A 16,108-nucleotide genomic window follows, 5' to 3' on the forward strand; every position below is an offset into this window, starting at 1 on the left:
CTCTTTTGCCCACCCCTAGTTTAAAGAATAAATGTAAGAACAAAAGAAAAAAGGAAAAGGAAGTCAAACCATATTAAACCAACTGGTTTGTCCTAATCAAGCTGAACTGACTTTGATCGTTTTCAAAAGCTTATTTTCTTGTTACTCTTTCTATTCTGAAATGTTTCTGAAGTAGATTAATTGAGAAAATTCCAAGTTTATTAGCACCAAACTTTATATTTTTGTGGTGTTATGCTGCGTCATATATCATGGAAATATTAGAGTCATAACCAGATAATAATCATAATCATGTATAATTTAGTTTATAATCATAAAATATTCCTGAAATCACTAGGTCATATTTGTGCTTATTCTTTACAAGTTGATGAAAATTAGATTAATAAAAGTCATCTTTAAACATTATGCAATATATTTTATTATTAGACAGATTTATGGAAAAGAGCAAATGTGATAAAAAGAATTAACAGCTATATAAAATCAATGATTGAGGATTATTATTTAGAAAACATGAACTTTAATATGTTTTAATGTCTCAGAGTGTTGTATGTGTTAAAATAAAAGCATGTGTATACATTGTCTTAATACATTGAAATATGCCTATCATAGAGCAATCTAGAAGAGGAAATGCTTACTGTTGGAGATAATGCAGCCCGTAAGAAGCAGCAGCAAATGTGTAGGGGAAATGTACAGAAAAAGACAGCAGTTTTAAAACTATGTAACTTATTTGCCTTTTCAAAAAATAAACAGGCTAATTATTTATTTATGCTGTTACAAACTCATCTTCTGCATATTTTTGGGTTACTATAGAAGTTACTAAATTCAAAAGAATAAGATCTGGTACTATTTTCTAGTACAAAAAATTAAGTATTCATTTAGATAACCAGAAAACTTACCCTAAATTAACAAGAGTGTTATGAAACAGCAAGATAATATCTTACTGTTGTAGAAGTAGAGTACAAATATTTTAAATCAATGAACGTTTTAAAATGTAACAAAAATATTAATCATTTTTTGTTATACTTTTCCCCACAAATAGGTGACAAAGAAAGTAAAGTCGATGCAGATGTTTCATACACCAGTAACATATGCTATGCAAGGGGATAGGGTTGGAATCTGTGTAACCCAGTTTGATCCAAAGCTGTTGGAACGAGGCCTGATTTGTACACCTGAATCTCTCCAGACGATCCATGCTGCCATTATCTCTTTAAAGAAAATCCCATATTTTCGAGGTACTCTTCAGACCAAAGCAAAGTTTCATATTACAGTTGGCCATGAGACTGTTATGGGAAGAGTGATGTTCTTCAGCCCAACTCCTAATGACTTCAGTAAAGTACCTCTGGAAACTTATTTTGATTTTGAAAAGGAATATCTTTATCAAGAGGAATATCTTTCCAGTGATTCAAAGTCCTCAGAAGAAAACAAGGAGAATGGCCAGGTTGGAGAAAGACAGCTCCCAAAACAACAGTGGGCCTTACTTGAGTTTGAAAAACCAGTTACTTGTCCTAAATTTTGTCTTGTAATTGGCTCAAAACTGGACACTGATATTCATGCAAATACTTGCAGACTGGCATTTCATGGAATACTCCTGCATGGAATGGAAGAGAAAAATTATACAGAGGAATGTCTGCCAAAACTCAAGGTTTACAAGTTGAAACATAAAGAAGGACAAGTGGAACGGGTAAGCTTGTATGATATAATGTGAAGTTCCCTTGGATGCTCAAGAATTTTAATATGGGAAAGAGAAATTAGGAAGGGAATATAAAGGAAAGGGGATTCCTTCACCTATTAAGGAGGTGTTGGTTGGCTCCTTCTCAAGAAACCATCACTGGATCCAACCACACTGGACAACTTTCATCCAGTTTCCTCCCTTCTCTTTTTAGGGAAGGTTGTTGAGAAGGTGGTTGCATTACAGTTTCAGAGGATTGTGGATGAATCCCATTATCTGGACTTCTTTTGGTTGGATTTCAGGCCTGGCTATGGACTGAGACATTGGTTGTGCTTTTGGATGACCTCTGGCATGAGTGAGATGGGGATAGTGCATCCATCCTTGCTCTTGTTGACCTCTCGGTGGCTTTTGGTACCATCGACCATGGTATCCTTCTGGACCAGCTCTGGGAGTTAGGGGTGGGTGGCACTGTATTGTGCTGGTTCTCTTCCTTCCTCCAGGATTGCTTCCAGTCAGTGTTGATTGGGAAAGGTCCCACTCTTGCCCCTGCTTTGTGGGGTTTCTCAGGGTTCTGTACTCTCTCTCCATTCCTGTTTAACATCTATCTGAAACTGTTGGGTGAGGTCATCTGTCACTATGGAATAAGGTATCATCAGTACACTGATGATAGTCAGCTTTACATCGCTGCTTCTGGCGAATTAAGTGATGCTGTCAAGGTCCTGTCCCAGTGTCTAGAGGCTGTAGGGACCTGGATTGGGAAAATAAGCTTTGGCTCAATCCTAGCAAAACTGAGTGGCTTTGGGTTTGGGGGCCTGCAGATTCCAGGGACGTAACCATTTTTGGTTCTGGAGGGGGTGGCACTGCCCCAAACAGACCTGGTGCACAATCTGTGGTTTCTCTTGGACTCATGGCTCCTCTTGAAGAGCAGGTGAAAGCCATGGCCAGGAGGGCCTTTGTGTAACTTTGTGTTGTGCACCAGTTTCTGGACTGGGAGGCTCTGCTCACATCACTCATGCCCTGGTCACCTCTCAAATGAATTACTGTAACACACTCTACATGGGGCTGCCCTTGAAGAGCATCCAGAAGCTGCAATTGGTACAAAATGTGGCAGCACAGGCAGTTATGTACACTCCTCAATCAACACATGTTACATACACGTCAGCTCTGCAAACTGCATTGGTTGCCAGTATGATTCCGCATTCAGGTCAAGGTGCTGATAATGACTTACAGAGCCCTATGTGACATGGAACTAGGTTATTTGAGGGACCGCCTTTCTCCAGTTACATCTATGCATCCCATCAGGAGCTGCAGGAGAGCCATGTTATGGGTCCTTTCTATGAAAGAGTGTCATGTGGCGGGACCCAGGAAGAGAGCCCTTTCTGTCATGGGGTCTGCCTGTGGAACATCACCTATCTGGGACTCAAATTGGCCCCGACCCTCCTGGCCTTTAGGAAGGCCCTGAAGACACGGCTCTGCCATCGGGCCTGGAGGTCTGGCACTGGTGGGGAGCTTCTACAGTGGCTGTGTTGAGCTGATATAAAGATAGATTCTGCTGCTGATCATGATTATTTTTGTTTTAAAATGATTATTGATGGTTTTATACATTTGCACATTGGTTTTTTAATTTGCTTTTATTAGATTGTTGTTTTTACTTGTTTTGAGCCATCCAGAGTCACTTAGATGAGTTGGGCAGCCATGCAAATTGAAATAATAATAATTAATAATAATAATAATAATAATAATAATTCTACAGCTGAAATGAACTAAGTGGCTAATGTTAGTGGGTTTGATCCAGAGCTGTCCAAATTTCTTGGCTGAACATCCAGGAATTTCAAATAGAACTAAACCTTTACTGGAAATTCTGCAGGAAGCCTAGTCTTCTGCAAAGCTAATAGAAAAATCAGGCTAAGCATGCTACTATTATTCTCTCCTCTTTGCTGGAGTATTTTTTTAATATTAAAATGGTTATGGAGACATAGAGGTACAGCATTTTTAATATACAGTGTAATGTTCTAACAAACATAATTTGTTTGTTAGAACATTACACTGTATATTAAAATATACTTAGGGTATATGTATATTAGATAGATGGTTTGGAGAAAACAGCAGCTGAGTGTTTGGTCCCTGTGGGGAAAAGTATGAACAAATGGGTGATGAAATCATTGAATACTTTAAGAAAAGTCCAGACTCTGGTTTCATAGAAATACTGATTCAGTCGGTCCCACCCTATTGCTGATGGATGTCTGGAGATTAGAATAACTGAATTTACAGTGTCTGTTCTTGACACTGATAGAGGAAAACTGTGTTCTCTTTGTCAAGGAAGGAAGTGGGTGGTTGCCCTCCTTCTCTCAATGCTGTAGGAAGGTACTAAATAATAATGGTGTTTCACACACACACCTCCCCCCCCAAGGAATTGGTATTTCCTTTAGCATATTAAAGGGGGGCAATTTAGCTTCAGAACTTCTATGAGAGTTGAAATAAAAGGACAGAATTACTTTCTGTAGCTTGCCGGTTTCATGGGGTTCTGTTTCTGAAACAAATATGAGGGGAACTCATTTCTTGTAATTTTAATTGACCTTGTTCTTCACCCTTGATGATAAAATATATGCAACTTCTCCCATTATTTAATGGCCAGTTCATAATGAAATTCAAATCAGGCAGATGGATAAAATATTCCTCTAAGGTTACTGCACTATTCCCAGTGTTCTCACAAAGTCCATTGTTTTGTTCTGCTTTTCTACACTCAGACAATTTAGAGATTTTTGCTCAGCTGTTGGTTTTTTCATTCAGAAAAAAATAATGGTTTTGGTAGCTTAAATTAGGTAATAGTAAAGAGTTGGCTTCAGACACTTTTTATTGTAGTGCTATAACTGCTACTCTCAACAAGATTTCCTGCTACTGTGACGATCCCTGTACCAAGATCCTAACTCAGAAATTCTCCAGACAGTCCATCAGAAAGCTTAAAGAATTCTTGATTAAGGATCTAATTAACACGGGATAGTAATCAAAGCTCCAAGTGAGAATTTGGCGCCAAGACATTCAAAGTGATTCTTTCCCTCCTCTGATCTCATCCCTCCTCCCTGTCTCACAAACAAGCTGTTTCTCACTCCGGAGTTCTCCCATCCCATCTCGCCAGTTCATTAGAGTAATTAACAACTCAGGTGTCTTATCAGCAGCAGACCTTCCTTGGCTGAAACGGCTGAGGCAAAGGAATGTGAAGCTAACATATATTATATTTATATTTTTATTGTATTTTTAATTGTAATGGTTTTATATTTTAATTTTGTTTTATTGTAAGCCGCCCAGAGTCCCCCTGTTGGGGAGAGATGGGTGGTGAATAAATTTATAAATAAATAAAATATAAATAAATAACACAGGTTGGTTCTCTGGGAATGCAGTGAATGCGTGAAGTCAGCTAATGCATGTAGAAACTTCTAATGGCAGGTGAACCAAGAGAAGGGAGCCTGATGTGCCGCCCTCCTAGAAAAAAGAAGTTGTCCCAGCAGGAAGGAATGGGGAATGCCAACCCAGCAAAGGAGAACAGATAGAGCATAAACAAAGTTATTTAGGCTTATCAGGGAAACAGGCATGAAAAGCATGAATTAAGTTTGGAGCTTGGACGAGGTGACTGTTCACCCATTCCCTGTCACTTTTAGGGAAGTGTTTCCACTGAATGAGGTACTGAAGGTGACCTCTGTGCCGTTGGGAGTCCAAGATTTCCTGAATTTCAAAATGATGTTCACCATCAATCATGATTGGGTTAGGAGGAGGGGAATCAGGATGCCATCGATCAGAGGAGTGGAAAGGTTTGAGAAGGCTGCAATGGAAAACAGGGTGAATACATTGCATATTTTTGAGTAGTTGTAGCTGTACTGTAACAGGATTGATGACTCTGGTAATAGGAAAGGGTCCGATGAATTTAGGGCCCAACTTCTTATACGGTTGAGTTGATTAAGGTGTTTAGTGGAAAGGTAAACTTTTTGCCTTACAGAAAGGTCCCATTCTGGGGCATGTTTGCGATCCGCAAATTTTTTAAAGTGTCTTTAGCATCTTGTAAGGTTTGGAGCATGAGCGGCCAGTTACATCGGATACGTACAATCCAGTCTTCAGCCATGAGAGGCTGCTCGAGAGTTTGAGGTAATTCTGGAATAGGAACAAAGTCTTGTCCAGATACAACGCGAAAAGGGGAGAACCCAGGGCTCTGGTGGATAGAGTTATTATAAGCAAGCTCAGCAAAAGGAAGTAGTTCCACCCAGTTGTCCTGTTGATGACTGAGATAACAGAGAAGGGAGCCTGACAGCTACTCACAAAACTATAGACACTATCAGCAGCTAAGAAGTATACCTGTGAACACTCTATCAGCACACAAATGTCCTGGGAATTACATGGAACAATTCTTAGAATTCTTAGAACTGCTTAGAACCTCACTTCTTTCAGTAGCACCAGTATAACACTGTAGTGAAGTCTTTTATCTACATTCCCGCCCTGTGCTGTCCCATAGGTTTGTTTATGTGATTGTGTGTGTGAGAGAGAGAGAGAGAGACTATGTGAGCTAGGACAATAATGCCTAGATTTATCTTACTCAGTTGATCCTCAGCAATTAAGAAGGACTAATATGATTGATCCAATCTGTTTTCCATTTATCACTGTATATGTGTCTTCACATAAAGGAGCAAAGACTCCTTTGAGTTAAACTTGATGCTTATACACATCTTCGTAATTTTCTTCATAACAGTATGACAGTAGTTTGTCATTGCTTTCTTCTAGGATGGAACATGGTAACACTGTGAAGCAGCATATGTTGTAATCTGCCTGAACATGGGAATGAACTCATATTTGAGCCTACACCATGGCTTTAAGAGCAGTAAAGCATTCATACTTCTCCATTCTTACTTTGTCAGTGGATTGTTGCCCAGCAGCCTTGTTTAAGGTTGCTTTTTTGAAAAAGGCAGGCAGGAAGAGCTGCCACCTGGCTGCTGCGGCTTATAGGTGCAACATTTTGCTGATGAAATTGCTCACATTTACTGTAGTTTTGACTCATCAAGGACAGAATCTGGGCAATGTCTTGAAGCATTCTCTGGAACTCCTTTTAACCTGTCAACTCCAGTGAAATGAAAAAGTTATGCTTGCCCCTCCTGGTTCCTTCAGGTTGTTGGGGCATGGTGAATAGTTGGGTTTAGAAGGTAGTCAGTGCTTCTTTGAGGGAGAGACAATTGTCTGCCTTAAAGGAGAGAATGATATGCCACATTCTCAAAAAACCCTTCCTGGACCTGGCTGTTTTGGATAACTTGCCCTATCTCTAACCTTCCCTTTTATGAAGGCCATTAATAAAGTGGTAGGGAGTCCTTACAGAGTGTGCTGGAAGAAGTAGATTATCTGAATCTTTTCAGTCTGAATTCAGATCTGGGCATAAGGTAGAAACAGCATTGGTTGCTCTGGTAGATGACCTATGTCAAGATCTAGATGTGGTTATAGTACTTCTCTTGATCTTACTGGGCTTCTCAGTGACATTTCATACCATTGGCCATGGTATCCTGGACTGCCTACTAGGATTTGAAGTTGAGGGTAGTTTGTTATAGTGATTCTAATTCCTGGCTGCGCAGTTCAGGTAGCATGATAGAGGAAAAGGAGTCAGCCCAGTGAGCATTCATTTGTGATGTGCCATAGAATTCAGTCTTTTCCCTCATGCTGTTTAACATCTACATGAAACTGCTGGGAGAGATCATCTGTTAATTCAATATGAGGTACCAGTGTGCAGATGATATACAGGTTTACATTCCCACCCCAGACAAGCTGGAGATGCTGTACAAGCCTTGACCCAGTGTTTGGAAGATGTTGAGGACTGGGTAGGGTGCAATGGGCTGAAGCTGAACTCTATAGAAAAATAGTGTTGCTCTTTGTTCAGAAGAGCTCTTTGTCAGCTCCAGTGATAATTCAGGATGGGGTGACACTATGCAGAAAGAGTAGGTCTGTAACTAAGATGTTCTCCTCGACTTGTAGCTACTGCTAGGTAGACAGGTAGAAGTTGTGGCCATAGAGTCATTGCTCAGCTTCAGCTAGTATGACAGTTGCGATTTTACTTGGAATGGGTGACCCTGGCAAGAGTCTTACCACCAGCTGTTTGGATTAGTGCAATATACTTTACATGGGGCTGCTTTGAAGATCACTCAGAAACTGCATTTGGTCCAAAATACAGTAGCCTGCTAATTGTTGAATGAAAGTTGCCATATTCCTATAAAGCCTGTATTTCAGGCACTGCATTGATTGACAGTAAATTCCTGTGTACAATTCAGAGTCTGGACTTTAACCTAGATAGCTGCAAGACTGCTTTCTTCACATAGAAATGACCCATCCAATGCATGTTCCACAGCAATTTCTATTAGTCCCTAGTACTGAAAAGTGAAAGGTACAGTAATATTTTTCTTTTGTGACCCTGCCTACAATGGAATATACTCCCTCTTGAGGCCAAGTTAGCAACCTTCCTAATGGTCTCCCAGAATTTAATGAAATCAGGATTGTTTTAGAGCAGTCTTTCTCAACCTTTTGACCCTGGAGGAACCCTTGAAATATTTTTCAGGCCTTCAGGAACCCCTGCACATTCAGGCTCAAATATAGGCCAGAAGTTACAACATTATTATATTTGTTTCATGTGTAGGCCTGTATATATTCATTAACAGTGTTCTTAAACTAAAAATAAAGGATGAAACTCTTTAATGTGAAGTTGCCTGAATTTGAAATGATTTTTTAAATAAATTGTGATCTCCCACGGAACCCCTAGTGACCTCTTGCGGAACCCTAGGGTTCCACAGAACCCTGGTTGAGAAACTCTGTATTAGAGAATATTTGGGGTTGTATTTGTACCTGCTATTTGTATTTTTGTTTTAGGGTGATGTATAGGAATTCTCAGTCTGGAAAAGAAAAGGAAGGTTTTCAAAACATAGCCAACCAGGAGCAGATGCACATTTCAGATTGATTGATTGATTGATTGATTGATTGATTGATTGATTTGGTTTAGAGGCTACCCAACTCCAATTTTAGTGTGGCTTACACTAAAATTAAGGAATAATAAAACAGTGGAAAGGAAATCGCATGTGTCTGGACAAACACCTTCCCTCAAACAGAAAATATAACACAGCTCTATAAACACCCTACTTCGAGGCCTGGGAAGAAAGCCAATTTTTAAAAGACTTCTAGAACTTCATCAAGGTGGGAGCTACAGGGTTCTCTGGGGGGACCCAGAAGCTCACTGGCAACCAGCAACAGCTTTTGAGTGGTCTTCAAGGGCAGCCCCATACAGAACGCCTTTCCGTAATCCAACTGAGAGGTGACTAGAGCATGAGTAACCAACTGGAATACCTCTCGATTTAGGAACAGGCACAACTGACACAGCAGGTGTAGCTGGGTAAAGGCCCTCTTGGCCACAACTATCACCCGTTCTTTCAGCAGGAGCTATGAGTCCAGGATAACCCCCAGATTGTATACAGTCAGAAATTTAGTTTTTTTTTTAAAACAAACACAAAATATTCTAGGTTTAACACTGAAGTCTGCATATAGATAATTACGTGTTATATTATAACACACAGTTCGCAAACCACAGCCTTACCTCTGATCTCTGTAGTTCCTTTCTGAATATATTGTTATCATGCAGATCTGTAATCATCCAGTTTCTCTTTTTTAAGTGAAAAGAGGAAGTTGCCAATTAAAAAAGGTCTCTAGGTAACATAATTACCTTTGTAGGGACTTATATTGTCTGTGCCTTACATTGGACATTGTATGATGGGTTATAGAATTGACTGATTCTTTCCTGGTTTTAGATTTATCAAATTTACTCTGTATGTGTATGAACAAATATGAGTATATTTTGTGCTATCCACTATGTATGTGCCTATGTAATGTCATCACTTGACAGTAGACTCAGCTGCTTGGCAAAACCTGCTGTTGCCACAGTTTATGTTTCAGCTGCTTTAAAATCTGAACACAGGTTTGCCTGGTTGTGCTTGGCTGCTGATGGCATGCTAACTATGATAACACTTCAGTGAGGGCAATCACCGAATAAAAATGCACAATGCTTTCACTAGTTAAAATCCACACTAAAATAAGAGCACAAGAGATGTATTTATTTTTTGGCTGCTGTTTTGTTTGCAATTGAGCAATTTTGTAGAATTTAGGAATGTGGAGATAATTGTATTCTCATTTGAAATATAATTGTATTTAAAAATGCAGACAACATGGGGAAATTTCAGCTTTACTGACAGAAGAATAAAAGATATAGGCGTTAACAAATATGCATTAATTGGCTAATCTGTCACCAAATTTTCTAATGAAGTAGCTGTAAGAAAACAAAAATGCCCCATTTTTTTAAAAAAAAAGTATTAAAATTACTTGCTTTGGATGGTAAGGCTGAATTTGGCAAGTCAAAATCGTTGTATAGACATTGGGGTTATTATAAGATGGTTTGTATAATCTTCCAAATTTTAGTTTGCAGAGGTGTTTGGATAGTTGTTTTAATTTTTCTGAAGTTATCTAATAGTTCATATGTCCTGCTGTGCTACCTCATTGTGACAGAGGGAAGGGGTGTTGTTGAGAGGGATGAACAAAGAATGCTGGGAGTATATGACAAGAATGTATTTTCCCATCAGGGTCACCCAAAGCATGAAGGTCATTCCGGCTAAAGCAAGCAGGAACCTATATTGGGCAGCAGCAATATAGGAAGATGCTGGATAATCACTTAGGGACAATGTCAAGGCAAAGCGTCACTTTGTACTGCATGGGAGGAGGCAGTGATAAATCAATCCTGTATTTTTCCCAGGAAAACCATGTGGATAGAAAATATAAAACAATTGATAATATAGGTCAGAGGGCCTCAACATGCTACTGAGGAAGAGCTGAGGATCTTTTGAAGTATAAATGGTGTTAATGAATGACTAGATTAACACTTTTGGAATGTCTAGTTGCTGATGTTGCTATGGAAGAAAAGAAAATCCAAAGCTGCAAAGACAGAATTACAGTGGGAACATGGAACATTAGAAGCATGAACATGGGAAAGCTCACCACAGTGGAAGATGAAATAAAAGGACTACAAAATGACCTTAGGCATCCGTGAATTGAGATGGACTTGGGACACTTTCAGTCAAAAGGTCACTGTTTACTAAGGACATGAAAAACAAAGAAGGAATGGTATTGCTTTTATAGTTAGGAAGTATGTACTGAGAACAGTGTTTGGCTACAATACAGTCAATGATCAAATAATACCAAATAGACTTTGTGGACAGTCCTTTAATAAGATGATCATCCAAGTTTATGCTCCAACCACTGATGCAGAAGAAGAGGGGGTTGATGCGTTTTATGATCAAGTTCAGTCTGAAATCAATAAAACATGCAAGCAAGATGTCCTGCTTGTCACTGGAGACCAGAATGCCAAAGTTGGGAATATTAAGGAGGAAAATGTAGTTGGATTATATGGTTTAGGAAACCAAAATGAAGCAGGAGAATGACTTACAATTTCAGCCACTCTAATGATTTCCTCATGGCTGAAATTGTGTTCTAACAACCAAAATAATCCTTGCATATATGGACATCATCACATGGAGTACTTAGAAATCAAATTGACCATATTATTGCTAAAAAGAGGTGGAGGAACTCAAATAGCATCAGACATGGCCAGGTGCTGACTAGAAAACATATCCTGCCAGATTACAAAATAATAATTTAACCCCAGTAAATTTCTGTTTGTTTGATTCTTTCTAGTAATTTAAAATTAGAGATCTAGTGTTAATTTGTTTCCTTGCATGTTTTGTTTTGCTCTTGTAGTTTTTCATGTATTTCTTTCCTGGGGGGGGGGGGTTGGTGGATTTTGTGATTTTTTTTCATTCCTTTCTGTAAAACATGTTAAGAATTTTTTAAAAAAATTGTTGAAAAGGGGGATATACCACTAGCACAAGTAAGTGTAATAATTAAACAATTTGCAGTTTACTGATTTATTTGCAACACCTTTTAATGAAGTTGTAATTGCAACAAGATGGTTTTCTGATAACAAACCTTTCTTAGCTTAGCTGTAGGCCCTTATAGGTTTCATTTCATGCAGTAATTCCATTCGTGGCTGCAGTATGCATTCTTGAGGTAACTATACTACAGTAGTGGGAAATGAAACAGGGTTACCATAGAATACAGTATATGAGTTTAGATTGCCATCAGCAAAAAAACGTTGACAAGTACTGTACTATTCCACAAATGACAGATAAAGTCAGCGTATAGCTGCCTCTGTAACCTTTCAGGAGATAATTCCCAGGGACCAAGGTTGGGCTCTTAGGATCATACTGTATATGTGCTTTCTGTGCCTCTGCAGAGCCTTATTTGGGAATCTTCTAGATCTCAGAGCCTTCAAGATGCATATGCCTACGGAGTGCGGTGAATTGAATTTCCCTTCAATTCGCCCCCAACCTCTGACCCAGCACTAGGGGGAACTTACTGGCTTCTCTGAAAGGAGTGAGTTGAGGCAAATTGTTTGTATGTCTTAAACATTTATCCATCTCATCCTTTGCTTCTCTGATCTACCAACAGAGCAACTAGCTGAAACTTGCTGTTAGGGACATAAAGCTTATTAGGTTCATATGCTTCTCCTACATGCCTACTTTTAAACCTTCCCTGCATGGCGACATTAATAGTAATAGATTATTTTATTTAAACTCTAAACCAGGGTTTCCCGAACTGTGAGGTAAACCTCCCTCTGGGAGGTGCAGACAGAGTCCAAGGGAGGTGTGAAGAATATATTAGTTGTACATGGTTACCATAAATCCACCTTTCCCAAAGTTTGATTGTATTGTTTTCATTGTTCATTTGTGTTCATTTTGGTGTTTGGATTTTTAGGGGAGCTGTATAAGATTATACTAAAGGGAGGTGTGATAGCAAAAAGTTTAGGAACCCCGCTTTAAACTATGATTGATGTTAATGATAGTTTATTGAAACAGCTAACAAGTTTGAGCTGGCTTTTAGATGCAGAGAATTGTTCTGAATCTCCCTTTATACCGGCAGTGAAAAAGAAATTCTTCAGTTACTATATTTTTCCTTGTATTCAAACCAGAACTTTATAATGTTTCTAACAAGACAACTTTAAACCTAGTCTGTTGGGAGTGAAGTGCCCAATTTGTGAGTCCCCAAAAAGGCTTTTGTGGCTTACGAGGTCACAAAATGGACACCCAAATGCAGCCTTTGTGTCAATGCAATCCTGACTCTGAATCATGGTGTGTTTAAAAAAAATAACACAATTTTAGGGTGTTCTTATTGGAGGTACTTGGGTAACATTAAATCAGATTTAGTAATCAACTAAAGACAGTAATGAAAAAACAGTAGTTGGAGTAATAGTTTTTTCACCTTTTATTTAGGTATAGAAAGCCAATCACTCAGTTAATAAATAAATAACATAAGCAGTGCCAAGTTGAACCTAATATGAATCTGATGGGTGCTATGCAGAAATACAAATTTTACATTATTTCTAGAGGTTTTTTTTTAACCTCTCTGTTTCTGTTCTTTTCCCTGATGCCTTGTTCTAATTCTTATTTCCCATCCATTGTGTTCACTCTTTTTTTGGAAAACAGGAGAAAAATTGCACAGATATCTTAACTTCCAAATGTCAGCAATGAGATGTTTTGGAGACAGAAAAACAACAAGCAATAATTATAATTTTTATAATGTTAGAACTGACTTGTAGAAACTTGGAGGAGGTAGAGGAGGAGGTTCTGTTTAAGTAACTTTTTCATGTGGAATTAAACCATGAGTTTGTGCTGAATGTCACAATACAAAATGTAGCTCTTTACTGCAGACATAAATCAAATTAATTTCTTGACTTCGGTCATAGACCAGCAAATAAAACAGAAGATTCACATCTGATTAGAATAAAAGAAAAAAAGACTTAAAATTCTAAAAAATCTAAGAAACATTAGAAGAGATATTGCAGTGTGCTGTACAAATCATAGAGCAATGTTAGCTTTGGTCAATGAAGTAAAATCAGATTGGTCTGATAGAAACAGCTTGAGATAAAAAGAATCTGAATGACCTGGATGTTTAGTAAAAAATTGAGATGATAATTCCTGGCGAGCATCTACGTAGAGAGGACAGTATAAAATGACTTATTCCATCGTTTCAATTACTCCTCTGCCACATGGGCACAGTCTTTGATCAAAAGGGATATTTTGATATCTCCCGTCAATAACAGCTGTTGGAAGGGCATTGAATCTAGCCAAAGATAAGGCCCTTCTAAATTTTGGAATCGTTACTCAGCTAAGATATCTGACTGGTTGGAGATGTGCAGAATGGCTCAAAGAATGTTTTTAGATAAAACTGATAAATCTGATTGTAGCTCTAAATCGATGGCCCGTTGTTTGAGGTCAGCTAGTGCACGTTCATAGCCCAACAAGATGATGGCTGCCTCTGAAAAGCCATATAATTGCAGTTTGGCATGTATTGCCTGGCATCAAGAAGATTGAAAGCTATCAGTCATAATCAAAAGGACCAAGCCAACTGGGAAGCTTAAGCCAGTAAGAAAAAGTGTAAATCCAAGCAGAAGTTTCAATTTTTAGGCCAGCTTCACGGCGAAGTACCACACTGGGGATGTAGCAAGGTACTTGATAGATCTTAGAAACTTGGATTGAACTCTTTCAGGAGAAAGGAATGACCTGTAGGGGCCCAACTGAGTTCCAAAAAGCAAATATAATATTGCTGTGCAAATAATATTTAAATCAAATTTTAAAACTGTACTCTAAATTAAAGGGAGAGTGACTGACACTTCACCTGTGTTAGTACAATAATATTTTTCCCCCCGCAAACAAAAAAGTCAAGAGGGAGGGAATATTTCATAAAACGCAATGCTAGTGTGTCCTCTAGTCTTAAGCCATAAAACAAGAGCAGCAGAAACAGTCTCTTTGAACTTGAAATCCCTTTCTAAGCTGCTGATCTAACCTAAGCAAGAGAGGGAGAATTTACTAGTCAGAAACATTTGTTCTTTGCCCCCCTTTCATTTTCCTTTTTTGACTCCTTAAGTGAGTTTGATGCTGCAACTCTGCCCATAAATTTAAAAAAAATATTATTGTAATGTAGGTCAATGAACTGAAGCGCCACTGTACACCATGGAGGATTAAAATCAGAAAGTCAACCCGCTTCCACTCCCACTAGGTCATATGACAATATAAACAAGAAATGCAAGCAGCCTTTAGCTTTTTCTTGACCTAATCCTTTGTTTACGCAGCACTTAAACTGACTTTTGGGGTCGTCTCTGTCTGGCATTAAAGGCCTTAAGCTTTTTGAAGTTCCCCTGAAGTTAATAAAATTAGTCTGCCCTCACGGCGAGGCCCCTGTCTACAGACTCAGAAGAAGAGTGTGTATCCGTTGTCCACACTGTTGGATTTTTCAATTTCATATTTTATAACCAGGAGAAATTGGATGAAAAAGTGAAAGAGAAGCAAAGCCCCAAAGGCTGCTCAGCTGATGGCAAAGTGATAGCCCTGGTAGAAGTTCTGAGACCTCAGAAGAGGATTAAGGCAGAATCCTTCTTAATTGCTGGTCCACTAATAGGAATTGAGTTTCAGTGGGAGCAAAGAATAAACTTTTCTAAACATTAAAGAAGTGTATGGGAGGGTATGTAAAAATAAAGGCCGTTTGAACCCAACAGTGGTTCCTGCCAAAAAAAGAGTCCTGACCATTGTGATCAATGATAATTGTCTTTACTAAATCAGATATATTAAGTAGCAAGGATATTTTAAAAGGATATTTACAGTCAGTGTGTGGCGTATTGGTTAACGTGCTGGATTGGTGCCAGAGAGACCTGGGTTCAAGTCTACCCTGTCATGGAAGTTCACTGGGTGATTTTGAGCCAGCTGTGCTCTCTCAGTCCAACTGACCTCACAGGGTGATTGTTGTGGGGAAAAATAGCAGGAGAGAGTACTGTGTATGTGGCCTTGAACTCCTGAAGGAAAAGCTGATGTCAGTCTAACAAATAAATACATTTAGAACAAAAATAAGAATGACTATTGATCATTCGCTTGGTAACGATATGGATGGGCAAAATGATATTCTGGAATTTTTTTTCTCGATTGCTAGACTTTAAGCAGGTGGTTTCTAGATAGCTGACTCTATACTGTTGTTGATAATTCTGTTACTAGATTATATTGTAATTATATAATCACAATATGTGATAGTACTACCTAGTTGCTGAGCTGGCACTTTGGAAAGATTTGTTGGGTCCAAATCTAATATTGTTTGATGACTTCCAAAACATCTGTTTTAAGACTAACTCTAACAAAATTCTGAAATAATTAATTATAGAAATTCTAAGAATAATTCTGTGCAGTCTTAAAATTTGTGGCCTGCATTTTAAATGGTACTTTTGATCTACATCAGTGTTTTTCAAACTTGGCAACTTTAAGATGTGTAGACTTCATCTCCCAGAAT

General features: G+C 38.6%; 1 protein-coding gene across 2 annotated transcripts in view; it reads left to right on the forward strand.

Moving 5' to 3' along the window:
• The window catches only part of EEFSEC (eukaryotic elongation factor, selenocysteine-tRNA specific), a 191,080-nt gene that overhangs the window by 98,410 nt on the left and 76,562 nt on the right, over positions 1 to 16,108 (forward strand). For both annotated transcript variants that reach the window (XM_063291706.1, XM_063291705.1), the window contains exon 5: positions 1,037 to 1,678. In XM_063291706.1, coding sequence (XP_063147776.1) covers positions 1,037 to 1,678 — 642 coding nt within the window. The remainder of the gene's footprint in view (positions 1 to 1,036; positions 1,679 to 16,108) is intronic.

This window comes from Candoia aspera, chromosome 2 (genome assembly GCF_035149785.1).
Source record: "Candoia aspera isolate rCanAsp1 chromosome 2, rCanAsp1.hap2, whole genome shotgun sequence".
In the NCBI taxonomy this organism is placed as follows: Eukaryota; Metazoa; Chordata; class Lepidosauria; order Squamata; family Boidae; genus Candoia; species Candoia aspera.